Source organism: Stenella coeruleoalba, assembly GCF_951394435.1.
Source record: "Stenella coeruleoalba genome assembly, chromosome: 3".
NCBI lineage: Eukaryota > Metazoa > Chordata > Mammalia > Artiodactyla > Delphinidae > Stenella > Stenella coeruleoalba.
The window spans coordinates 143,765,105-143,791,617 of NC_137148.1; the positions used below are offsets into that span (position 1 = coordinate 143,765,105).

A 26,513-nucleotide genomic window follows, 5' to 3' on the forward strand; every position below is an offset into this window, starting at 1 on the left:
ATCTTCACCATATCATGGCCAGCATCTCTGAGTGAGCAACAGTAACTCCGTTTCCATATTTGCTTTGCATATGTTGCAGGATTATTGTGGAAGATAAAATCCAGAGGTATATGTGAAAACATGAAATGATGTGAGTTTATGGAATTAGTTTATGTCACCGTCAAATGTAACATTCGCCCCTTTGCCCATGACACGGTTGGGTAGATAATCAGAACTATATTAATGCTATAGAAAGCAGACTGGGGGAAAAAAGCAGCTGGATGGTCCTCAGTAGCCACCATGTGGATCCTGACCCTTTCCCTTTCCCTGGCAGGCACTTCCTCTTCAAGACGTCCTCGGGAAGCACACCCCTGTTTAGCAGCTCCTCTCCGGGATACCCTTTGACCTCAGGAACCGTTTACACACCACCACCCCGCCTGCTGCCCCGGAATACCTTCTCCAGGAAGGCCTTCAAGCTGAAGAAGCCCTCCAAATACTGCAGCTGGAAATGCGCCGCCCTGTCGGCCATCGCTGCGGCCCTCGTCTTGGCCATCCTGCTGGCGTATTTCATAGGTAAGTCAGGGCAGCTGTGAGCAGGTCGCCGACTTGTGAATGTAGAGGGCCTCTGTTGTCTGTACTGTTGGCTTGTTGGCTCCTGAAAGATGTAAAAATGAGTGATGGATGGGAGTGCTTTTTTCCTCCTGAAATCCATTTCAGTCTGATGAGTTTCTCCTTCATGATTCTAAATGACATTTATCAGAAGTGAAATTAAGCATCCTTACTGTATTCTCTCTTGGAGATAAGTTGAAAATTGTCATTCCTGCCAACCCATCCCTCACTCCTCAAGTAGCCTTCTGGTCTCCTCCATCTTGGATTTTAAGCCAGGTCTGTGCTCTGACATTCAAGCAGCATTGGTTAACTTCAGAAAAAAACCAAATAGAAGAAGCAAAGCAAATCAGCGTGCCTAGAACATCATATTGGATGGAAAGCCAAAGCAGCTACAAGATTTTTAGAGCTGGAGAACAGAAACAGGATAGAGAGGCTAGAGCACCCAACCAGGTCTTCATAGGGAATCAGGTCATCCAGGCCCAGTGGATCTTGCCCAAGTCCCCTCCTTTGCCTCTGTCCCTGTAGCCTCAAGTCTCATCCCACATGCTGCTGGATCTGAGTCAGGTGCACCTCCCACGCCAGCTGTGATTCTGGGTGGGAGCTCAGGGTATGACTTAGGATAGCAGATTGGTGAAGTTGCTGGGGTGTCTTTCTTTGAATGCCAGGGATGCTGATTTGCATCTGTGGGATGTGGCCTTGTAACTATGGGAACCAGCAGATGCCAAGAGTTCAGGGACAGGGTGCCCCATGCATTTGAGCATCCTGGGCTCGACACAAAGCCTGCTCACAGCTCCTTGCCGCAACGAGGCGCCCTCAGCACTGCTACTTTGTCACCTGAACTTGCGAGTAGCAGGTCTCCTGGCCCGGGCCGAGGCCACGGTGACATTTGTTAAAGTTGATTTAAAACACTTGGTGGTTCTGGCTTGGTCTCAGGGCCGCTCTGTCAGGCCTCTCCAGTTTGGCTGTGCCACGTTGCAAAGCAAACCTATAACCCAGCAGCAAAAAGGGACTGGCTCTGAATCAGCTCGTGACACTTACGCTGAAACCCTTCCTATTTACAAGAGGGAAAATAAAAACCAACCCTAACCAGTCTGGTTTTGCCCTTTCTCCCAGGGTAAGCCCTCCCTTCTCTCTCACACTTCCTTCATCCTCCGGTAGCCAGCAAGAGAATAAGCTGGTCCAGAACTTCCCAGACCATTGTGCCCAAGCTTGCCTGATGGCAGAGGAGGGGGACTGTGCTTCCCCCAGAGATCTGGGGCCCTGCCCAAGGCAAACCATGACAGGCCAAGAACTGATACGAGGCTTTCACTCTCTCCCATAATGTTGCTATGCTCATCTTAATAGAGAAAAGGGTGTTCTTGCAGTCCTCGTCAGTGGCATCTCTCAGGAATGGCCTCTAGAAGTAAGAAAATTGACACTCCAGGGAAACGCACCATGTTTACCTGGGGCTTTGCCAACACCTTTGTGCTCTAAACCCCAGCTCTACATGTGGGCTGAGGTCAGATACCCACACACCCCTAGTTGAAGGTCATGTCTGCTTCTCACTTACCTCTTGATGAAGGATGGAGTCATGGATTGACTCGAGGAGGGGGAAGGGCATCTGTTGCACCCTCAATCACTTGAGTGGAATCTTTTGTATCATTAAAGGTAGTTTTGTGTGCTTCCCCAGGTAGCTGTTGGGGAGGAGAAGGGGAGGGGTTGGTGGAAGCAAATTGAACATGACTTTGGGGTCCTGGCATGATTCAGCTTTGTGTCAGAAACTTCAAAAAGGGTCCATGAGCTCACCTCTCAGGCTTATTGTTCTGCTGGGCCGGTGGGCACCGTGGAGAGGCCCAAATATGGAAAGTGAGGCACTGCCTGCCTCTGCCAATACCGTCCCTTGTGTACCTCCTTCTCCACTCGCAGGAGAGGGATAGATGGCTAGTGCCTGAGTTATCAAGCTTGATAGTTAAAATATGATAGCTTTCTGTAGGGTGATCATGGAAAACCCTGTAGCGAGAGTTTAATGGTTTAATTGGGTGTGTAACTTGTAAATGATGGATTAGGAAACATATGTATCCTCAGTCTGGAGGCTACTGGAAGCTGGGCCCGAGCATCTTAGGATGGCCTATTAGTTTATAATCCATCACTTCCTATTATGTATGCTTTAGGTAAGATTATGCTTCGACCCTGGAGTACTGAAAAGTTGCTTATGACTCAAAATGAGTGATGGAATGGGCCGATTCACCCAGCAGTAGTGGTGGTGCATAGAGGGCTACAGGGCTACTCTCCAGAGGTGATGACGGGTCCGCAAGCATGGTGAGGGGTCACGATCTGGAGGACTGGTCGTGACCCCAGGGATGCCTTTCTCCTTAGCTTTAACAAAGTTGTTCTCTTTCTGGGTCTTGGTTTCCTAAGTAAAACCTGGGAGTATGATGGTTATTAACGTTCAGAAACTCCAGAGTATGGTGAGGATTAATTAATGTGTATAAATCACTTTAAAGATGAAAGGCAGTATATTACTTATTCCGGAGCTGCAGGGACACAAACAGTGCATCGAAAACACAGAGAAAAGTGCCGTCAGGAGCAATACGTGATTGTGCCTACCTAGCAGACAAGCCATCAGGGAGAACAGACGGACAACGTAAAAATCAAAGCCTTCCTGGAAGGAGGCCGAAGTGTTTAAGGCCTGAGCCCACACTAGCTCGTACACGACCCTGTGTTCCACCGGAACATGACAGGTCCTGAAATTGAAGCGTCTACCGCAGGACATTTATGGACAGGCACTGGGTTCAGGCCTGCCAGGAACTGCAACAAATAGGCCAAATTATCTTCCTTGCATGTTGAAACCCGCATGAAGTCTTTCCAGAAATGAGCAATTTGGAAACGTTCAGCCCCATGACCAATTCTTCCGTAGACCCAGCCTGTGGGTGGGTGTAAATCAGCATAACACCAGCCCTCTGGCAAATTGGAAGACGTGAGCCTCTTTACCAGCTCAGGAGAGGTCCCCCAGTTCCTGTTCACACAGCTGAGGTCAGAGATCTTTTATGATACACTCTCCCAGCAGATTCTCCCGATGCCAGATTCTCCCAGTGTACGAAACATCCTCAAATGAATTCCTCTGAAAAGCTGCACAAACCACTAGGGGACTATTTTGTGCGTTACTCAGCCCCTGGCCCAAATGGTTCCTATGGGGAAGACGGGTTGAGAAGAATTTGGCTGTGAAACGCAAGAGAGCTTCCTGCTCAGGAAGCTGTCTGTTATCCTTGGGCAGCTCAAGTACTTTCATTGCCTGCAATGCCAGAAATCCCTCTGGATCCCTAAGTTTCTAAATCATGTAACCAGCGTAGTGTTTCTCACCTGTGTTATGCCAACTCTACCATGTTTTTATCCTTATAGGGTACATACAGTAACTGGTTAGAGTCTTCTATTTGTTTAGAACTGTACGCTTTTCCATTTAAAGCACTTTTATATTACTATGAAACTTGAACCATACCCCCAGCCCCCAACATGCACTCCGGCAGAAAATGAAATTGGCGTATTACAATCGTTTGACAAGAACTGATGCTGAGGCCCAGAGGGTCTCAAGTCACGTGGCTAGTTAGTTGCAGGGCCAAGACTAGGCGCTTGGTCTCCTGATGCCTCGTCTAACCTCCTTCCCTTGACTGCTCTCTACTAAACATCACAGTTGGCCATATTTCCCAAATACTGCATAAAACCTCAGTCATCCTTTTTGTAGCATCAATTCACCTTACCTAATTCTGTCCTTATCAGCAAGGGAGAGTAGTTGGCTCCCCTCCTTCCTGAATTCGTCTTCTGACGAAGTGTACAGAAGCCACATCTCCTTGGTCTCCTAACCTGTCCTCGTATTTCTGCTTTCCCAAATATCTTCTATTACAGAGACCAGAAAACTTTTTCTGTCCAGAACCAGATAGTAAATATTTTTGAGTTTGTGGGTCAAACAGTGTGTTACAACTCCTCAACGTTGCCGTTGTAATTCAAAAGCAGCCACAGACAGTGTGTAAACAAAGGCGCATGGCTTTGTTCCAGGCGTCTTTAATTGTGGACACAGAGATTTGAATTTTATGTACTTTTCCTGTGTCATGAAATGTTATTCTTTTGATTTTTTTCAACTGTTTAAAACGTAAAACTCTCCCCTAACTCCATGTGCCGTTGCCAGCTTGCCAACCCCCGTCTGATTGTATTAGTGTTCTTTTCCTAAGAGCACCTTTTCAGAGTGTTTCCACCTTTATCAAAAGAAAAGAAAACAAACAGTCAAAAACATAATGCTATCAAATTGGCTAAGAGGCCACACATACGTCCACTGTAAACGGAGCAGGTGATTGCCTGCAGTCCCGTTACATAATGAATAATTACATCTGATTTTTGACCCAAACCAAAAGTAGAAAAAGCAAGTTCCTTTTCTCTTTAAAAAACTTTCTATAAGATAAAAATTTCCATCCCAACAGACTGCTTGAAACACTGCCCCAACTCAGGGATGGAGTAGAATCGCCTAGGAATTTTGCCACATACTCACTTGTCCTCAATCTTCAGTTACCATAGGTGTCTCTGCAAAACCATTGCCTGTTTTTAAAGATGACTCAGTGCCTGATGCCTAGTTTGTTGAGGTTTTCTAATGGGTCGTAACAATGCTGGGTCCCTGAATGACATCATTGCTTTCTTGTCCCAGGTTAACATTGGCTAGATCTCATTTCCTTAAAAGGCACCAACGTTCTTGCAGGGCTACCCCCCATCAAGGAAGAAAGATGCTTGCAGTGTATGACTTTGCTGTTTAAATCCAGATAATCCTCCAGATTCTAAGATGAGCGTCAACAGAACAGTTGAGCATGACACAGGATTCAGACCGTCACCCCCGAGTTAAAAACAAGTCTTCTGTCAAAAACTCTTCACGTGGCTGGGAAAGGAAGGGTGGCAGAGAGAAAGATAAGAGCATTTATGTCATCCTAAATTAGTTTTTAGCTCTTCAGATCCCTGCCAAACTAATGTGTGTGTGTGTGTGTGTGTGTGTGTGTGTGTGTGTGTGTGTGTGTGTGTGTGTTAGAAAGTCACCTTGTCTCTTTTCACTACAGTAATTCCTGCCAAATATGAAATACTATGTTTTAAGTAAGCCGTTCACCGCTCTGTCTTCTGCCACTCTCACTTTGATCTGGGAAGAACGCGGGCCATCAACATGTCAGGATGTTAAAAGTGTGGTAATTTGGGGTGCTTTCAGTTTCTTTTGAAAACAATGAGAGATTATTTTCTATGGAAACTAAAAGCCTACAATGTGTTTAAAGTTGCTACACTTGGAAATTGATGTGTTGAGACTCACAGCTGATGAATCCTGCGTTCTCAGCTGCTATTTTGTGTATTCCCATCTTGCTGAATAGAGCAGGTTTGGGGGGAAACATAAAGAAAATGACAGAAACTGATGAGAACAGTCAGTTTAACCTGGCATCCTTCATGAGGACAGAGCCTAGGAAAAATGTCAGCTCTCTCTTTCAGACTCACTGCTCTTTGACTAGCCAGAGAAACACTAAACCTTCCCCTCCTGTATGAATTCCAGATTATATATTTATCTCCCATTATCTAAAGGGCAAAATGCTAATGATGATGTCTGGACAATCCGGCAAATAACATTTCCACCCAATTCCCCGGCCCCAGACGGTCCAACCTCACAGTCGTCCACACAGAGAAAAAGAGAACTGCCCACAAGTTAAGTCAGGGGACCCAGTTGTGTTATCCATTACATGTTAGTAGCAGACTTTTTATCTAATAGATATGCTCATGTGCTCTTAACCAGATAATAAAGTCCTGTCAGTGTCTCCACACTGGTGCGTCTCTGGCAGTGGGACTGCCATTTCCTAATTGTATACCTGATTTCAGAGTGTCTGTCGACTTATTACGGAAAGTCAATTAAGTCCTTAGCTAGGTCTTCATCACCTAGCCACCACATGGCAACATTTGTATCTCACATTCGACATTCAGAAAAGATGAGTTCCTCTGCTGAGGGGACGGAAGTGTTTTTGCTTTTCTCCCCAAGGTGCCCGTCAGAAATCAAAGTAGTCAGGGGTCAGATGGAGGGATACGTTAGGAGTCTGAGATTAACACATACACACTACTACATACAAAATAGGCAAACAACAAAGACCTACTGAATAGCACAGGGAACTATATTCAATATCCTGTAATAACCTATAATGGAAAAGAATCTGAAAAAGAATAGATATGTACATATAAATATATATATATATGTATATATAATTGAATCACTTTGCACCTGAAAGTAACACAACATTGTAAATCAACTACACCTCAATAAAAAAAATAGTAAGAAATAAGAAATCAAGCTAGTCGGCCAATACAGGGCTTTCCACCCTCCCGGGTGGACTTGATCGGTGAGAATGAGGACGCAATTTTCGGTTCCAACTTAATAGAGCGTCTTAATGCAAAACCAGGAAAGAGGGAGTAAGTGCTATACCCCAGGTTCCCAAGGACCACAGTAAGGAAATGGGATACTGTTATCATCTCCCAGCCCAGGACTTCGTGCCTCCATGACGTATGTGTCAGGTGGGTGAGGATGGAGTGTCCACCACCTGTCCCTTGAGTCACCATGCAGTTCGGTCCTGGACTTCCTCTGTAGCAGTTCTCTCTCTAGTAGTCATTGGTCCTGAAGCAGTAATGAGACACTGTTGTCTCTGTCTCCACACACTCTGTTTATTTGTCTGGCTCACTTAGGGGGGTCACCAAGCGCACAGATCCCCATTTCCTAAGTCTTTCATTTGTTCATTTATTTGTACTTGTTTCCTGATTTAAGATTCTGGGCACAGCTTTGAATGTACTGTAGATAGGTATTATTTCATCCTACATTTTACCTATAACACAGTTGCAGAGGTTCTCGCCCTGCCTGGGTAATTACAAAAGAAACAGCTTGTTGTAATGGAAAGTACATACTTGGGCTTTGGTGTCAGAGAGACCCGGGTTCAAATTCTGATGTATATACTTAAAAACCATATGACTATGGGCTTGCTGTTTAATCTCCCTGCACCTGAGTTTCCCATACAAGAAAACAGGGATAACTCCTACCTTGTAGAGATGCTTCAAGTATTCCCTGAGATGATATGTGCATACAGTTTTCTTCAAATCCAGTATGTCATCGTGTATGAGAAGTGTCATTATGGTTCGTATCCCCAAGGAGAGAAAAGGTTATCAGTTAAATATGGCATGATTCCTTAGCATTTATAATATGTATTTTTAGAAGGAGGTAGACACAGACCACCTGAATTGATATACAACCCTGTGTATAGATAGGTCCACAGTCACACCAGCAGACCAGTGTGCTGCCTGACCAGCCTCAGTTGTAAGAAAACGCTAATTTTGAAGGAGCATTCTGATTCCAGAGATGTGAAAATGTGAACAAAATTTGAATCTTAGAACTGGTGAAATATGGTGGTACCTGGCATACAATAAAAGCTTAACTAGAAGGAGTGATGTGATTATTGTATTGGTTACCATACTCCTAGGGCAGGTCCAGTGAGAAGCCTAGAACAGGTCCTTGGGTCATTGTATCCTCAAAACAGTGCCTAGCACCTTGTAATCACTCAATCAATATTTGTTGAGTTAATGAACGCTAATTAGGGTTAGGGCTGAGTTGAACCATGTGTGGAGGGCATTTGTCAAGTACCCAGAATCCCTGATTTCTAGTTTTACTCGTTCCCCATGTCAAGGGAAGTTGCTGGCTCCCTGATGTTGTCATTGCCTCTGTTCCCAAATTGCGTCTCCAAGTTACAAAGTGTTTAGGCAAAGGAACAGTTAAGTTAGGTGGGCTGTGTAAGTACCACATTGAAACGCTCTAGCAGGAACCTGTGATTCCCTGAAATCAAGAGAGCTAGCTGAGTGAAACTGGGAAGTGCTTGTGTCTGGCACACAACCACCGTTTGGCACTCACATTCCAAAAGTGTAGCAGGCTTCAGTTGGAGTTCAAGGTGAAGAAGCAAATAATGGCATAAATCTGAAAGTCGGCTGGCTGCTTCTCCGTAAATGAGGATGTGCTAAGAAATGAAAGCAATTGCTACAAGGCAGCAAGTAGAGAAGGGAACCATTATATGGTGAATTAGGTCTGTGTACACAAGCCATACAGAATCTTTTGTGCTCTGAAATGCCCTGTTTAGCAGTGTAGCTCAGAAACTTGACCCCAAAGCAAACTTTTAAAACATTCGCATTTCCCTTGAGGTCACCTTAAACCAGACTTCTGGTGTCCTTCATGGAAAATGCCTTTAGACGAAATTCATAACTTGTTTGTAAAGAACAGACACTCGGAATTTTGGCCTGAGCCCTTTTGTCATCAAATAAATCTTTTATGAAATTGATGTCTCATGATAAGATACTCTGCATTAGGAGAGCAAATGGTCCATCAACTATATTAATATATTTAATATTACCATAAAAGAGAGGATAATGCATTGCACGTTCCACTAATTTCATTTTTTATCTTACTGACTTCTAGCCTTAAATAAATACGTAAACATCAGAATGTTTCAGAAAATAGTCCTAAGCTACATGTTGATAAGAAAAGAGCTTTGCGGAGGAAAATAATACCCTCCGTTCTTGGAGAGAGAAAGGAAGGTATACGATATATAATACGTATCATCTTTCAAAGGCGTTTTCTTTTTCTTTTTTTTTTTTCTAAAAATCAGAGCTATGGATGAGAAGGGAGGAGCTTTGCCTCCAGTCTTTACATTTCTTTCGTCAGTACTGCACAGCGGTTAGGGAAGGTCCTTCCCTTGGGATGGGTTTTCATTGGAGTTAGGTCATTTACGCGAAGATTTGTGCAAACGTGTTTGGCACTCCCCTTAGGGACTCTGATCTTTGTAAAAGAAAGGTGTATTGCCTTGCTTTGGCCTTTGCAGTCATGATGCAATTCTATCAGTTTGCTTACTTACGTTACACCATGAGCGTTTTAGAGGCATGTTAATGAAGTTTAGATTAGGCTTGGTCATATTCCACAGGGAAAGGCAGTGTGTCAAATGCTTTCTGTTCTTCAGACCATGATAAACAAGAGGACATCTTTCAAGGAAGTTCAGTGTGCCCTTGAGTTAGATGCATTTTGGAAATGGGCTTTAAGGCTCCCTTATGCCCCCAATTTTACAAACATTGACTTCTGGGGTATTAGCTAAATTAAAGTACATGTGTTTCATAAGCTGATTTGTAGACTTTCTGAATCTCAAGAGAGTTGTGGGGTAAAGACTTTTTTTGCCATGAAGAAAATTCGTATAACTTTGTATATTAATTTCATGTATTATTAATTTTATATTAATTTAAAATTTATTAAATTTATTACATTAATTTTATGTTTTTCCATTGGGCAAGAAATGTTATTTAGGTGAGTTACCGTCTGGTCACATTGGATGTTGGAATCTGCTGACGAGCCTCGGATTCTAGGACATTTTTACTTGAAATTTTTTCCTAGACCTAGAGTCTCATAAGTAGCCCCGTAAAATAGTACAGTTAGTAGGAAAGCTTAGAGCCTGGGTAAGTTATGTTTTGCACAACACGTGCCATGATGTTAATCAGACACATAAAACAGTGATAGAGGCGTCTGAGTTTCAGCTTTTCCCAGATCCAACAGGGAACAGAAGCTTTTATACTAAAAAGCTTTGGTATCAACTCGTCGGTATGAATCAGTGCTCAGCTATCCCTTTCTTCCCCTGGAAATGTGGAGTGGTCTAACCATTTTACAATAAGAAACTGAGGAGATTCGTGTCCATTTTTATGCAGTCTGGTTTTGTCCAGTGAAGGCGTTATCTCCTCCTGAAGTTACTTTAACAACCATAAAACTCCCCAATAAAAAAGCTTACACTTTGTGGGACCACAGCAGTGACAAGAGAAGAGCCAAAGAAAGAAGAATAAATCCTAAAACGAGTGGGATGAAATGAAGGCGAGAAGTAAGAACAAGGCAGAAGAAGCTGTGAATAGAATAATTAGAAATGTTACCTAGCAATGCAAACTGTGAAGAGCCATGTATCAAGCAGGATAAAACATGGCACAATTAGAAGACACAGTGTGGTGAGAAAATGACACCCAGCATACCAAGTTACACATAACCTTCTGCACAATTTCTCCAAGCAGTACATCCAGGCAAGGTAACGAGATGAAGAGCTATCCTTGAGAATTGCTTGGAGGTGCTGTTGCACCACCTCATCTTACATCATTAGACTTTTGGTTCCCTCATGAGCTACTTAGATAAATAACAGTAGACAGTTTGACATTTATCCAAATAAACCAGAACGCTACCATGGTAAAGGAAATTGAATTTATAGACACGGTAGTCTCTTGCCTAATAGACGAGAGTAATGTGTTCAATGATGAACATCAATCTATATTTCAAATACAGTGTATGAAGGGGGACCTCTCAAAACACCTCCCTCCTACAAAGTCATTTCTCACTAAGGCTGGTTTATCTTCCCTTGTGTCTAATTGATATCCATATAATTCTGCTACCATCTCTGCTACTGCAAGTGATGGAAGAGATGGAAAGAATGAATGTGGGTGTTGGTTCCCAGGACAGCATTGAAAGTTGGGGGTTAGGAAAATCACTTTTGTCTTTAGAGTGTTGCTTTGGAATAACCCTTGAAGCCAGAGGGCAAGGATATTTGTTTTTCATCAAGTGAGGGCATTCTCCAAAACCTTCTTTTCGATCTTGATCAAAAATCAACATGAGGAAGGAGAACTCTTTTAGATCAGATCTTTTCTTTGCCTTAGTTTGTAATCTTCATGGTGTTAAAAAAAAAGGTCCAGTAGAGACTATTTGAGGTTACCCTTCAATTTTAGCTCCCAGTCCAATTCAATGGATTTATGAACTTCCAACATTTAGGAAAGTTTCCTAATTCCTCATTGGGCAGGTCTTGGTCTAGGACAGGACATGGCTATGCCCAGGCTGATAGCCACTCATGACTTACCCAAGTCCTGGCTGGTGGTATGGGGACAGAGAGTGGGGCAGTGCAAGAGAAGGGACCGGAGCTCACCTCTTCTAGTTGGCATGTGTGTAAATGATTCCCACACACCACTGCTCCCCCAGACACTGTCCTGAATAGTCTGGTCAGAAACACTTTCTATTATGTGCACATTTTAATGAACTGTTTTGACATGTAAATTTGGTGTGACTTTAAGGAAACCAACTTCCAATCCTGCTTCTAAAGGTTTGCTTTTTCACAATGTTTGTTTTTATCTGCTCGGATATGAAGGTCTCTGTTTCTCTTCTCCCCTCCCCTCCCCTCTCCCCTCCCCTCCCCTCCCCTCCCCTCTCCCCTCCCCTCCCCTCCCCTCTCCCCTCCCCTCCCCTGTCCCCTCCCCTCCCCTCTCCCCTTCCCTCCCCTTCCCTCTCCCCTCCCCTTCCCTCTCCCCTCCCCTCCCCTCTCCCCTCCCCTCTCCCCTCCCCTCTCCCCTCCCCTCTCCCCTCCCCTCTCCCCTCCCCTCTCCCCTCCCCTCTCCCCTCCCCTCCCCTCCCCTCTCCCCTCCCCTCTCCCCTCCCCTCCCCTCCCCTCTCCCCTCCCCTCTCCCCTCCCCTCTCCCCTCCCCTCCCCTCTCCCCTCCCCTCTCCTCTCCCCCCTCTCCCCCTCCCCTCCCCTCTCCCCTCTCCCCTCTCCCCTCCCCTCCCCCGTCTCCCCTCCCCCCTCCCCCTTCCCTCCCCTCCCCCTCCCCCTCCCCTCCCCTCCCCTCCCCCTCCCCTCCCCTCCCCTCTCCTCTCCCCCCTCTCCCCCCTCCCCTCCCCTCTCCCCTCTCCCCTCCCCTCTCCCCTCTCCCCTCCCCTCCCCCGTCTCCCCTCCCCCCTCCCCCTTCCCTCCCCTCCCCCTCCCCCTCCCCTCCCCTCCCCTCCCCCTCCCCTCCCCTCCCCTCTCCTCTCCTCTCCTCTCTATACATATTCCACCTTTAAGTATCCTTGGGACAAGTCCAGATTTAGCTTGCTCTGTCAAGTTTAATTTTTTTAAAGGAATATACATACATTACAGTTAATTTAATTTTAGGCTTTTTAAAAATGTACTAGTCTGCCCATCTGTGGCTTTTTCCCAACTCTTGTGCACCGCCACCTTGGTTCTTTAGGTGGAGGTCATTGGGGTGGAAGTGCTGCCTAGGCTGGGGCCTCCTCTGGAAGGACATATCTCTCTTTCTCTTGTAGGGATATAGATGCTAATTGCATGGTATTTTATTCTTCTCATCAAAACTGACAGGAATAAAGCCTTTTCGAAAGGTCAGTTGACCCGGCAGTGCTATCCTATCCTTATCATAGGAAAATACCGATGGCTTATTTTAATGTCAGAGGAAAATTGGAGAGCAGACCTGAAATATCTGTGACTAAATTTATCTCAAAGGAAGAAAAAGAATTGTCTGTCATGTATGTATGACTAAGGGATTTATTAAACAAGCTATGTACCCCACCCAGGGAGAATGCTGTTAAAACACGAAGAAGAAGAAAAAAGAGAAAACAGAGATCACAGGAAAGCCCAGCCTGAACTCTTCTCATAATTGCATGTCTGGGTACCCTTGCTAATTTTGCCCACGCCCTTTGTGATCCTTTCTTCACCACACACTACTGCTGCCTCCTCCCTAACTAAAAGCCTTACCGTGCCTGTGTTTCCTGCCACGTCACAAAACAACACAACACAACAAACACACTGAAACCTGGCTAATTGAGAAGATGCCCAGAGTAGACTGAATGGGCTCTTGTTCTCACATCCTTCAAAACTCATGTACCGGGTCGGATAGACCACAGGGGTTTTCTTCCAGGGCCTGGCTGATCTAGAATCTCTCTTGGTGGAAATGTAAAGAAACAGTCCAGACATAAAAAGTAACTAGGTGTGAATTGCAGAGAAATGGAAAGGATTCTTTATATCGTGCAAACGCGATCCAACTCTGGCTGATTTTCTTTCACATGAAAAACTGGGGGGCAGACCCCAATGGCAAAGCACGTGAAAAACATGACAGAGGGAGAAAAATGCAAGCGCCACGGGAAAAAGCAAGCATGCACAAGAGAGAAAACCTATGGGGAGGCCTCCCTTAGAGCAACTGTAGTGTATATGGCATATACATTTTTTTCCCGGGAAGATAAAGGATGCAGGAGGCCAGATGAATAGCTAGAGAGAATTATCGTTTTCTCTGGCTTCTGTAGAACAGGAAACAACCCCATGTTCACTACTGGCCTAGTGAATAAATGGAAGCTCAAGCCTCATGGTCAGTTCAGAAAATCCTCTGCCTTAGATTAAGCCGGTTCTTATTTTTCCACTGGATGACGAGGCTGCAGTTCTAGCCCATCTGTTCCCAGCCCCGTCCCCGGCATTCTCAGGGACTGCATCCACTTATCTTCGAAAGCCAAAGAAAAGAGCATGATGTGAGAGGGGGAAGTAAAGCCAGTGGCCCAGGGGAGATTAGTCTCATGCTGAGTGGGGAGACTGAAAATCTCTCCCCAGAACCCTGTGATCGCGTGGGGGTCCTGAGGTTCTCACGCACAGGGGTGACCCCAGTGTCTTGACGGAAGATTTTCCACATATGCGTAAAGGTTCTCTGTGTAGAAAAGAATTTCAGCTAGGGGCTTTAATGCGCTTGAAAGCGCATCAAGAGTAACACCAACATGCTTTCACCATAGCCTTGGAATCCTAACATAAATAAGAGAAAAACTGTGATTTAAAATATAATTCCAAATACTAACTGGGCCCCGCTGTCTCGATGAGTAATAAGCTTCAATAAATGTGTGACAGGCACAAGGCTCTTCAGTATGAAGAGTAGTGAGGCCTCAGAAATAGAAATAGGTTTTTCATTACATGAGGGATTAGGTTCAGCCTGACTCTGGAGCCCGTTCCCAGGGTCACAGCTGCATCTTCGGCCTCCGGTCATATTAACCAGTAATAGTAAAACAGGCAAGCGTGGCCCGAAACAGCGATTTGTTTTAGGGAAGGGAGAAAGGTCACTTTCTCCCGCTTAAGCCTGGATTGCCATTGTTTACGACACACTTTCCCTTAAACTTCTCTCCGTCGGTGCTAATGAGCTACAATTTGAGTCAGGTCCCACCTGGGTGCTGCTGAAATCTGCAAGGAAGCCGGTGATGGAGACACTGGCAAGGTTTGGGGTAGCAGTTGTTGCTGTTTTATTTTTATCCACATCAGGCTCACCAGCACACGCGAGTGTATCTCTTTTGAAGGTCGTAGGAAGTTTTATTGTTTCATGCAAACTTGGCTGTCCATTTGAGTCTTTCCTGATACAGGAACTCAAAATTCAGCAGGCCCACCCCAGGCCTCTCTCCTTCTCAGCACTTAGATGTGTGATCAAGAAACTGATCTGAGGGCTTCCCTGGTGGCGCAGTGGTTGAGAGTCCGCCTGCCGATGCAGGGGACACGGGTTCGTGCCCCGGTCCGGGAAGATCCCACATGCCGCGGAGCGGCTGGGCCCATGAGCCATGGCCGCTGAGCCTGCGCGTCCGGAGCCTGTGCTCCGCAACGGAAGAGGCCACAACAGTGAGAGGCCCGCGTACCACAAAAAAAAAAAAAAAAAAAAGAAACTGATCTGAGTGCGTCTTAGCAGCCAAGGGGACCATAGCGGGGGATGGGGGCGGGGGGTCTTCAAAGATGAGTTTCAGTGGGGATTTGAAAAAGGTTTGGGGACTCTGGTGTAAAAGGGCAGCAGTGATGAGAGCGGATTATCAGTTTGGGATAGGTTTTCTTTTTCATGCGTTATCAACACAATTCCCTGCCTCTGTCCCTTCTTGACACAAATAACTCATTGAAACTTTATACATCCAGGATCATTGTTCGCCTGGATCAGGAAACCTGATTGGTAGTTGTAAGAGCTCCTCGTTTTAAGGGCCCGCTGGCGTTGGAGCAGTCCAATGAAGAAAGCCCTGAATTTGGTTTAGGAAGTTGGGTTCCAGTCTGAACCCTTGCTAACCTAGTGCTTTGGGGAAAGTAGATTCAATGCCCTGAGCCTCCTTTCTTTCAACTATGAGAAGCGTTTGATAATGTTTATAATGATGATGGTACCTTTTTTCATAGTCTATGGGAAATTTAAAGTAGATATTTTATTATTATTTTATTATTATTGCTCTTTGCTCTTCCAAGAGAAAACACACAGAGATGCTGAATTGCAATTTAGGGATTGGGCTATCGGAGTTTAGAGAAGGGGGAAACCCCCAAGGGCTGGAGAAACTGACGATGACTCAGTGGAGAAGGTCCCAGGCTGACCCAGTCCTGGGAGGATGGAGAGAAAATGAACTAGGAGTGGGCTGAGAAGTGTTCCAGGCAGAGAAACTGACAGCAGGGAAGGTGAGGGGCAAGAATTAATAGGGTAGATGAAGGGCAATGGGCAGCTCAGCCGGTGAAGGGAAGGATGCCGGCGGAAGAGCCACGGAAAATAGTAGGTGAGGTAGAGCGGGCCCAGGTGATGGATGGCCTGGAAATCTGGCAGGAGGTTTAATTTGATTAATTTGGCATCAGGGAGGTGCCTTAAGTTCATAAGCGGGACTATAATACGATAAAATTATGACATGATATCGTGTCAGTTACCTCGTAGATGCTCCATAAATATTTATTCGCTAATTGATTAAAGATGAAGATAGATTGGGAAGTAAGACAGGAGACAAGGGAGACTGATCCAGAGACTCTGGCACTAACAAGTGAGTGTGTGAGTCGGTGAAGGCCCAGATTAGAAGGGGAGCCGTGGAAACAGAGAAACAGAGGGAATCTGTGAGAGACATCTTCCAGAGAAGAAAAAACAGATTTGTGATAGTATCTGTCGTGTGTTGACTACGGAGGTGAAGACAGAAATATCTAGTATGCCCATCTGGTTTCCAACCTGGATCCCTGAAGGGTTGCTGTCAAGAATGGGGGAGCTGGCAAATTAAAAAGTAACCCACCATTTTTAAAATCACCACTCACTCTTCTAAAAGCATGGCTGGCCAAAACGTTTTTTTGTTTTTCTTTTTTATGAGTGTGTAATTCTACCAGGGCTGCCACGAAGCCATTCTTTTTTAATGCACTCAGTAAATCTCTGTGCTGTTTCTTTATTGTGAGAGGACCATTTGATCCAGTAAAACCCATCCAGACCCCTTCGGAGGCATTCACTTTGGATTTTGTATGAAAGTCTGGGGGGAAGAAAGAAGAGCAGATTCAGGTTAAAACTAAACTCTGAAAGGCTGACAAAATTCCTCCAAAACATAGTCCTCATATGTGGTGCAAATCTTGTGAACCGAAAAGAGGCATCAGGGTATACGTTGACACACAGCACACCCATTTATAAATAGAAAAACATGCTCCAGGACTTGAAGACGCTTGCCTTAGAAATGCAGACTGTGGTCCTGGGAGTCTGTACCATTGCCCTTTTTGATTTGGGGCAGTGAAGCTTACAAATGAAAATCTTCAAAGAAGAAACTTGCCTTTTGATCAGCTGGTTAGAGGCAGGTTCGAAATTATGATAAATCTGCTACACATTCACTGTGTGAGCAGGTTTAAATTCTAATGCGTCTCTGCAAATGAGGCTGACTCACTGTACCCAGGCTGAAGGGTGAGATGGATGAAGTAGGCTGTGGGTTTACGGATCCGGGCAGAGACGGCCAGACGTCAGGGAATGAGCCTTTGCTCTCCTCCCGCCAGCCCTATCTCTGCAGCACGCTCAAGTCTCCATTTATTTTCTATGCTTTAACATTTGACTGAAGTGCATGAAATACCCTGTCAGATGCTAGGGGCCCAGTAGCATAAAATTGCATGATCACCTGGGGAATTTTAGAATTAGCTTCCAAAGTAACCACCAAGATAATTCAGGCCCCAAAGGCAGTTTAGTTTCTGTTATCTGGGTTGAATGTGTGGATGATCCTAAATTTCGTTGATAATTATGTGTCTCTGCTTTCTTTTTCTCCTTCTTCTCCTTTCTTCTAGTCTCTTTTCTGCCAGAGGGGAGCAGGAGATAAGGCTTGGCTATGAAGCCAGACGTCGCACATTTCTGTCCAGTTTTTGACCCTGGATCATGGTGCTGGTTTTCAGAGAGACCTAAATCAGTAACCATTTCCAAGTTCAGTTAGGTAAAGATGGACATCAGACCCTAGCCATCTCCACTTCGTCCAGCGAGAGAGGCAATACCGTAACTCCATGATAATCCCACCCTTAAAGTCTGTGCGGTCTTCCTGCAGCCTCCCCAAGCCTCCATGAGAGAAGTTCCTGGGATTGGATGTCATGTCTTGTGGGTTAATTAATTGTGTGCATTCCCAATGAGCCCATGGCTCTGTCATAAATGTGGCGAGTTATTATAAATGACACTTAAATGTAGTCAACTTCTCAGCCAGGTTAGAATAATCACAGGACAATACAGCATTATTGTCTTAGTAGTGTTACTGTAGCTGACGACACTCTGAAATCCTCTTTAAAATAAAAGGAACCTGCGCTGGGAACTCCAAGATTGGATGAAATTTTAAAGTGGAGTTTGGAAGAGAGTGAACAGGCTCTTAACCGTGGGTGAAATTGTGAGAGAACATCTTACACTATTCTTGCAAACCAGCTTGTCATTTCTCGAGTGTATAATGAAATAATGTGTATGAATATTTTCATGCAGAACAGCCTTTTCCTCGAGTCTTACCCTCTTCAGAGCTCCGTGGTATATACAACAGAGCCTTTTAGAACAGTGTTTTATAATCTCAAGACCAAGGGCTCCCAAAAAGATCCCGAGAGGAGTGTAAAGGAGCAGTAACTCTAAGACTGCACTTTTGTGAGTAAATGATACTGAATGATGAGGGATCTTCGTGGGGAAGAACTCCTTAAAATTATCAGGATCAGCAGGGAATGAAAGCAAAATGCAAACACTCCTATTCTGCAGCTATACTGATTAGCAGGTCTATGATAGTTTCCACGTGTGAGGTGAGCCGTGGGCTTGGCTAATGGTACCCTTCCATCTTCAAGTTGGGGGTGTAACTAGAGAATGGCGCTGAGGTTCCTTCCCGGCTCCACTTCCTTTCCGTAACTGCTCTTCCTGTGATCCTAGGTGAAAAGGATGGATTGAAACCCGGTAGGTCTTTTTATAGAATATCAAGTATTTTACCCACTAAGCTGACTTGACTTGAAGAGGTACTTGCACAGATTGATGAAATAATCTACATATGACCACGCCTTGCTCTGCAGTCTGGGTGGAGTAATAACCAGTCACCTCAACCTTTGCTTATTAAGAAGGTGGTCGGGGCCCAAAGATGTGCAGAATGATTTCCTTTCCCCTCTTGCTATTTTGCACGTGATGCAGGATTGTAACACGTTGAGGCCCACTTGTGGATCCGTCCCAGTAAGATTCACCCAGCGAGACTCTTTTGTACATCAGGACTCCATTGCTTTCTGCTCTAACTCAGCACAGCCCATCCCACCCCTGGAAACCTTTGGCAATGTCTGCAGACTCCTTCGGTTGTCACAACTGGGGGATGCTACCGGCATCTAGTGGGTAGAGGTCAGAGATGTTGCTAAACGTTCTGCAATGCATAGGAAGAATCATCTAACCCAAAATGTCGATAGTGCCAAGATCAAGAGATTCTGTTCTCACTGACTTGTAATCATGTTTTTAGGTGTATTTTTTTTCTCCTTTACCATCAGAACCAAAGTAAGAGCTCAGACCCAGTATTGCCCTTGTGTGGGTCATCTTTAGCTCTGTATTGCTCTTCCTCTCCATGCTGTTTTTCACACTCAAAGTCCTCACTCCCCTTCATGAGAGCAAGCTGTGGTGCTAAGTTCTGAGAAGTTATTTGACTAAACTGGTCAACTTTGTGCTGTGAAAAGAGGGTTCAACTGCAGAGGTGTAGTGACAAGTACCCCTGAATGTACATCTTTCCCGAAGTATCACCACTGATTTTTTTTTTTCCTCTATAAAAAGGACAGTGAAGTCAGTCATTTATTAAGGATCTACTATGTGCAGGAACTTCACATGCAGTGTCTTAGCTAATCTTCAGAATGACTTGATTTTCCTGTTTCTAATTAAGGAGCGAGATTTAGAGCCCTTAAGTAACTTGCCCACGGTAACTCACTAGTCAGTGGTTGGGATCTGGAGTTAAAACAAAGGTCTACTTGACTCCAAGTTCACGATCTTATCGATATGTGAACTGCCATCAACTTGGTGACTTTGACGTTATGTGTCTCCATCCCCCAAGAAGTTCTTGCAACCACCCTTAACCATATCGCTTCCAAGAAAGGAGAAAATAGGGTCCCTCTGATCACAGGTTAGCTGCCCCTTAGCCTTGTCCTGAGAACTGAAGGTTGACACATTCCCCAGCCAGTTCTCCACGGCAGAGAAGCCTGGAGACAGGCAGAAGGAATTGGGAGATAAAATGAAACATGCTTCAAAACTGAAAGTGAGGAGGAGACCTTAAAGTCCTGGTCAGGACGGTCAGACAAGGCAGCGTTTCAGTTAGGGAGGCATTCAGCTGCCAGTTATCAAAAACAACAACCACAGGGCTTCCCTGGTGGCGCAGTGGTTGAGAGTCCGCCTGCCGATGCAGGGGACACGGGTTCGTGCCCCGGTCCGGGAAGATCCCACATGCCGCGGAGTGGCTGGGCCCGTGAGCCATGGCCACTGAGCCTGCACGTCTGGAGCCTGTGCTCCGCAACGGGAGAGGCCACAGCAGTGAGAGGCCCGTGTATCGCAAAACAAAAACAAAAACAAAACAAAAATGAAGGCTCTGTGTTGCACACAGAGCCGCTAGATAGCCAAGGTTGGCAGGAACTGGCATTGTTTATGCTGCTCAGTGATACCATGTAGGACATGAGCCCTTCCTCTCTCTCCACTTTGCCATTCCCAGAACTTTAGTGTTTTTCCCTTGGTTTTGCTGCCTCATTGTCACAAGATAGCTGATGTAGCTCCGGATATCATATCCAGCTTCAAGGGGGGAACAAAGAGAAAGAAAAACTTCAAGTCTCTGAGTCATTTATCAGGAGAAGCCTAAACCCACTCCCCTAAAACACACACACACACACACTTCCCAGCAGAATTTTACTTATATCTTGTTAGTCAGAATTGTGTCACATGGCTGTCCCTTGCTTCCAGGGAGGCTGGGAAAGCTTTTCTAGACTCTGCTTAGAGGCAACAGGGAAAAGAAGGTTAGAACTGTCTGATAAATCTGAAAACAGCAGTGTCTTATAACAGTGATGTTTACACTCAAAAGCTTTTACATTCAAAAGTTTCTGCTTTTCTGGAAATAGATACAACCTCTACTTCTAAGAAATCTCTTTTACATACGTGTCCAGGGTGGCACTTTGAAAGAGCGTGTGTTAGTTTGTTAGGGCTGCCCTACAGAAGTACCATGAAGTGGGTGGCTTACCACAAAAGTCTATTGTGTCACAGTTCTAGAGGCTAGAAGTCAAAGATGAAAACGTCAGCTGATTCCTGCTCCCTCTGAAGGCACTAGGGAAGGATCTGTTACGGGCCTTTCTCGTAGCTTCTGGTGGTTCTTTGGCTTGTGGCAACAAAACTCTTATCTTCACATGGCATTCTCTCTTATGTGCGTATCTATGTGGCCAAATTTTCCCTTTTCTTAAGGCCACTAGTCATATTGGATTAGGGCCCACCCTAATGAGCTCATCTTAACTTAATCATCTACAAAGAAACTTACTTGTAAATAAGATCTCATTCGTAGACGCTGGAGGTTAGGACAGCAACATCTTTTGATGGGGGCAGGGGGCGGTGGAATACAACTCAACCTGCGACACAGGATTTTTCTGAATCGTTCATAGTATCTTAACAGTAATGATGACTGTTAGTATTCTTGAGCATTTACTCAAAAATACTAACATATGCAAAAGAGCTCATGAATTTTCTCATTTAATGTGTATTACCACCACATTAAATGTTTGGTACTATCATCATTTCTATCTTACAGGAGAGAAAACTGAGGCAAAATAATATTGGATAACTCTTCCCCCAAATCACATAATGAGTACATAATAGGGCCAGGTCTCAACCCCATGCAGCGTGTCCTCTGAGTCCTTCTACTTAACTATCACCTAGACTGTCTTCACCACAGCCATCTTCACCTCTACTCTTGCAAGTTTCCTGTTCATAAATGCCAAATAAGGGTAGACATGTTGGTTTCCTTAAAAAATTTTTCTCTTCTCAAAGCTTTCCTTGCTGCCTTTGAAACGCAAATAAAACACTTCATTCTGTACTGGGTGTAATGGTTTCCTCTTATTCAAATGCAGCGCCATCTACAAAGTATTTGATTTCATCATTTCTTGAAGTCCATTTAAAAGATGAAATCACCCTTAATGGGGCAATGAAATGGAAGGATTCCTAAACTGAAGGCAAATGATTTGTGTAGAAACCCAAATGCGCCACCTTTGAGGCAAAAGCCAAGGCGATGGGTGCGTTGGTCCTGTCCGCCACTCCTGCCCAGTCTTGGGAGGACTGTGGTCTGCTCCGACAACCCCAGGGAAGAAGAGGGGCTCTGGGAAGCTGGATGAAATTGTGCTGCGGTGGCCAAGCAGTCCACAAGGCAGAAGTGCTGCGTCCATTTGGGTCTTCTGGCTCTTCTTAGTCATCAGAAGCCTGGCGTCGATCTGTGTGGACCGGTACAGGGAAAGGACTTTACTGGCATTGCTTTGGTTACGCAACCCTGTAATTGATCCCTCTTGCCATAAAACTGCCTTAGTAGCCACTTACAATCATCCAGTGCTTTGCTATCATCCTTCTTCTGCAACAAGACCATGAATGGAAAAGAAGGCTGCCCTCCCTTAAATAAAGGACTGAAGACTGAGAAGGAAATGTGGCTTTTTTAAGGCAATCACACAGGTTGCTCATTTCTTCCTGGCTGGGGCCAGACGGGGAAGGACATAAGAGCGAAAAAGCAAGTAATGCTTTGTGTCTGTGTGGTGCCTCATGATTCTGTGTGGTCGACAGCATTCATTATGATCCTCATTTTACAGCTGCAGACACGGGCTCATGTAGAGAAGGAACTTGTCCAAGGCACACAGCTAGTCCATAGCAGGTCAGGGGCTAGTACCCAGGTCGTTGGACTCCGAATACTGTGCTCCTTCCACAAGAAGATTCAGCACTGCTGCAGAGAACTGTAATGAAGGGCTTCTGATTTGGGCTGACAGAAGCTTCTAGAATCTGAAAGGGCAAGACTTCCACCTAGAGGACTAAGGTGCTGATTCCAGGAGCCATACCTCAAGGAGAAGTCTGTTTAGTTGGGGAGATAAAAGGACTTGAAGGGACATCTCTTGGCTGGCTTTCCTCAGTTTGGGATTTGTCCACGTCACTCGTTCTTTGAGTCAGCAAAGAACCGTGAGGAACAGCTTCCTCCCACTTTTATCATCCTTATTCCTGAGGATAAAAGCTATGCTCTTCCACATCAGAAGGGAAGGAATAATTATAGCAGCTAACATTCAGTGAGCCCTCGAGATGCTTCAAGTTGAAGGCTTTTTTGGAATCACTCACTTACTTCCCCTCCACATCCTTATTAGTAGTGGTAAGAAGAATTGTCCCCATTCAACAGATGGGGAGACTGAGTCATAGAAAGTTTAAGTAACTTGTTCAGGTTTGCACAGCTGAGGAGAAGCGGCGTGAATGGATCAAGAAGCCTGTATTTCATTACTTTCTCTGTTGTTAATTCTCAGTGCAACCATGGACAAGTGTTTACCCTCCGAGGGCCTCAGTTTCCCTATCATAACAATCCCAGCACTTATACAGCACTTACTCTGTGCAGGTCACTGGGCTTTGCCTACATGCTCTCATTTCATCCTTGCAACAAGCCTGTCGGGTTTTGCTATTTTTACTTCCACTTCATAGATGAGGAAACTGAGGCTAAGAGATGTTAAGTAACCTGTCCAGGGTCACACAGCCAGGAGCTGCCTAATTAAAGCATCTGGGCACTTAACCATAATGCTCTGTGGCCATGGGTCATCCCCAAGGTCCTTCAGCTCTAAATTTCTGTCAGTCCATTATTTCATCTGACTTCTTTTTTTTGCGGTACGCGGGCCCTTCACTGCTGTGGCCTCTCCCGTTGCGGAACACAGGCTCCAGACGCGCAGGCTCAGCGGCCATGGCCCACAGGCCCAGCCGCTCCACAGCATGTGGGATCCTCCCGGACCGGGGCACGAACCCGTGTCCCCTGCATCGGCAGGCGGACTCTCAACCACTGCGCCACCAGGGAAGCCCTCATCTGACTTTTTAAACTTAATATAAATTTTTCTTCCCAAGTGTTGCAGCTCTATAGGGAGCGCTGCAACATTTCAAAGAGCATGCATTGTCTACATTTTATTCCCACTTGACAGATGCAGAAACTGAGGTGCAAATCAAATAACTTGCTTAAAGTAATACAATTAGAAAGGTAGAGAGTGTCTTCAAAGTCAGGCCCGCTGAATTCCAGTGCCCATGTTAATGTAGGTTCTGGGGAGCTGAAACTCAGAAACTATACTTCCCCTCGACCTTGATCTCATTTGGGCAATGACATCATGATCCCTGATCATCCTCTCAGTGGGAGTTGAAGAAGGCAGTTTGCTTGGTGGCTAACGGCAGACCCTCTAGAATCAGAACAGGGCTGGAATCCCCACTGTTTTACTTCACAGCTGTATGATTTTGACCAAGTTACTTAACCTCTCAGATGGTTTTGTCATCCATAAAACGGTGATAATAGATGCACCTACCTGCAAGAGTTGCTGCAAGGATTAAATTACATGCTGTGTGCACAGCTTTTTGTACCATGCTTGGTATAAAGTAAGTGCTCAGTAATTGCTAGAAGGGATTGGAGTGGACCTCACAGGGTCACCGGACTGAGCCAGCCCAGGGCAGGACCCAACTTTGCACAGGGCTTCTCCCCGCAGGCACCCTGCTTATGCCCCTTACTACATGCATTGCTCATTTATCAGCCTCTTCTGCTGCCCCTCGGGATTTCTTCTTCCCTTGGTTCTGACCCAGCTAGACGGGCCTCTCATCATTTCATTAAAGGAATAGGAAGTAGAGACAATTCGTGGTCAATTTTAGAACTAGGGACTGAGGTGGAAAGAATGTGTGTTTGGATCTGATCAGAAATGGGTTCAAATTTGGATATCATTTAAATCTCCCTGAGGTCCAGATTATCACTCTAAAGTGAGGGTAATAGTGCCCCCCTTTGCAGAATTATCATTAGAACTAAACAAGAAGATAGTTGTGGAGTGCCCTGACGTGGAATAAGAAAATGATTGCCATTTTTAGATTGGCCAGCACGTTTACTCTGGGCAATTTGTGGTGGCCCATTGAGAAGAAGTGAGCTGAGTTCTGCAAATGCTCTTTGCTCATTTTATATGGCATTGTTTATATTCTGAACTTGTCCCACTCCTGCTGTTGCTGGTGGGAAAGAGTATAAGAGAATAGTGTGGGACAAGCAGATCACTTTTGATAATATGTATAGCCATTTAATTTTTATGGAGTAGAGAAAGACGTATTACAGGCAAAGCAGTTTGCCCATTAGGATATTCAGAAGCATTCATCCCAGAGTTGGAGCCTCTGAGCCATCAGTGGTTCCATCCTCCTAAGAACCTAGGGGCTTTCGGGGCTTGGTAATGATTCTGATTCTTTTTTCCTTGGTGGCTATTTGAGAGAGGGCCTTCATATGTCAAGAGCTCAAAGCAGAGGATGACTTCAAAGTTCTTCACGACATTCTTGCCATTCATTGTTGATGTTGGGTGAATCTTCGGGACCCCTCCTGTCAATCTTTTCTTGACATATTAGCCTTCTTGCCTTCTTTCTCTTCCTCATCTTTCTCTTCTTCCATACTTCTTACTTGCTAGTCCCAACTCTCCCAACTGTTGGGTGATGGAAGACCTGTCTTTATTGAGCTTAAACTTTCTCTTCTGCCATATGGTGAAATCAACGGCCCACCGGCATCTTGGAATTGGTTGAAGCATTCATGGGAGGTAGAACATGTTTAATGTTTTAAAATTCTTACTGTAGAAATGCAAGAATTGCTGGCCTTTCTCTCTGTTCCTTGCGCCCTCTTCCTTGTCTGCTCCCAGCGTTATGTCTGATTTCTTCTCTCTCTCAATTTATCCAGCTCACATAATTTGCCTTTTCATTTTGTGAATAGAGACAATTTGTGAATAGAAATTACTTCCAAATGTTTCAAAAATATTTTCCAAGCATTCGCTTTGACGTGGTCTTGTGAGCTTTTTTCTTCTTTCTTCTTTTTTTTTTTTTTCATGAGGAAATAAGTGTTTCCAGGGAAATAGGGCCTGGAGTTAAAAAGGATTGGATTGCCCGCTCTCTTACTGATGACCACTTCGGGTCCCTGATCGCCAGAGTAACTGCCGATATGGACTTGCTGACCCCGGGATTGGCGGAAGAAGAAGACAGTTCAATTCAGACCACTGCCCTAGAAGTCCCAGAAAGGAACAGGATAAGAGGGAAGAGAAAGGAGGAAGCAACTGAGTTCAGAAAATAGAGCTAGTCTGGCTGCTGAGGACTTTTTAGGTGAGAGAATCCCCACATAAGTATTTTAATTTTAAGGCTCATTCTCAAGTTGGGGTCGATTCTAGGGTACCTCCTGAGGACTAGCTTTGTCCTTTATCCATCCACTCATTCAGCAAACATTTACTGAATTTTGTCTTCTAAGTTGGGAGATCTTGGTGATGCAAAAATGCATCCAAGGTCCCTGCCCCCACCCCCAGCAGATCCCTGTCACACACAGAAGGAAAACAGATGTGCCAACAGTCACTTATAAGAAAAGGCTAAGGAGGTCATAACTGACCTCCTTAGGGAAGTGAATGGGGAGAGGAAAAGGAGGATTTTAGCTGAAGGTATCAGGGAGTACTTCAGAGAGGTATCAGAGAGTACTTCAGATATTTGACTCCTAGCTGGAAGGGTGCATAGGAGTTTGGCAGAAGATGAGGTGGGAGAAGTACATTTTAGGAATTAAGAACACCAAGTGCAGTGAGTGATTCAGCCTGGGGAAGCGCGGTGTTCTGGGGAAG

General features: G+C 45.1%; 1 protein-coding gene across 1 annotated transcript in view; it reads left to right on the forward strand.

Moving 5' to 3' along the window:
• The window catches only part of TENM2 (teneurin transmembrane protein 2), a gene marked incomplete at its 5' end in the record, with an annotated part of 411,764 nt that overhangs the window by 124,110 nt on the left and 261,141 nt on the right, over positions 1–26,513 (forward strand). Inside the window, one exon of the mRNA XM_079918659.1 lies at positions 314–552. Coding sequence (XP_079774785.1) covers positions 314–552 — 239 coding nt within the window. The remainder of the gene's footprint in view (positions 1–313; positions 553–26,513) is intronic.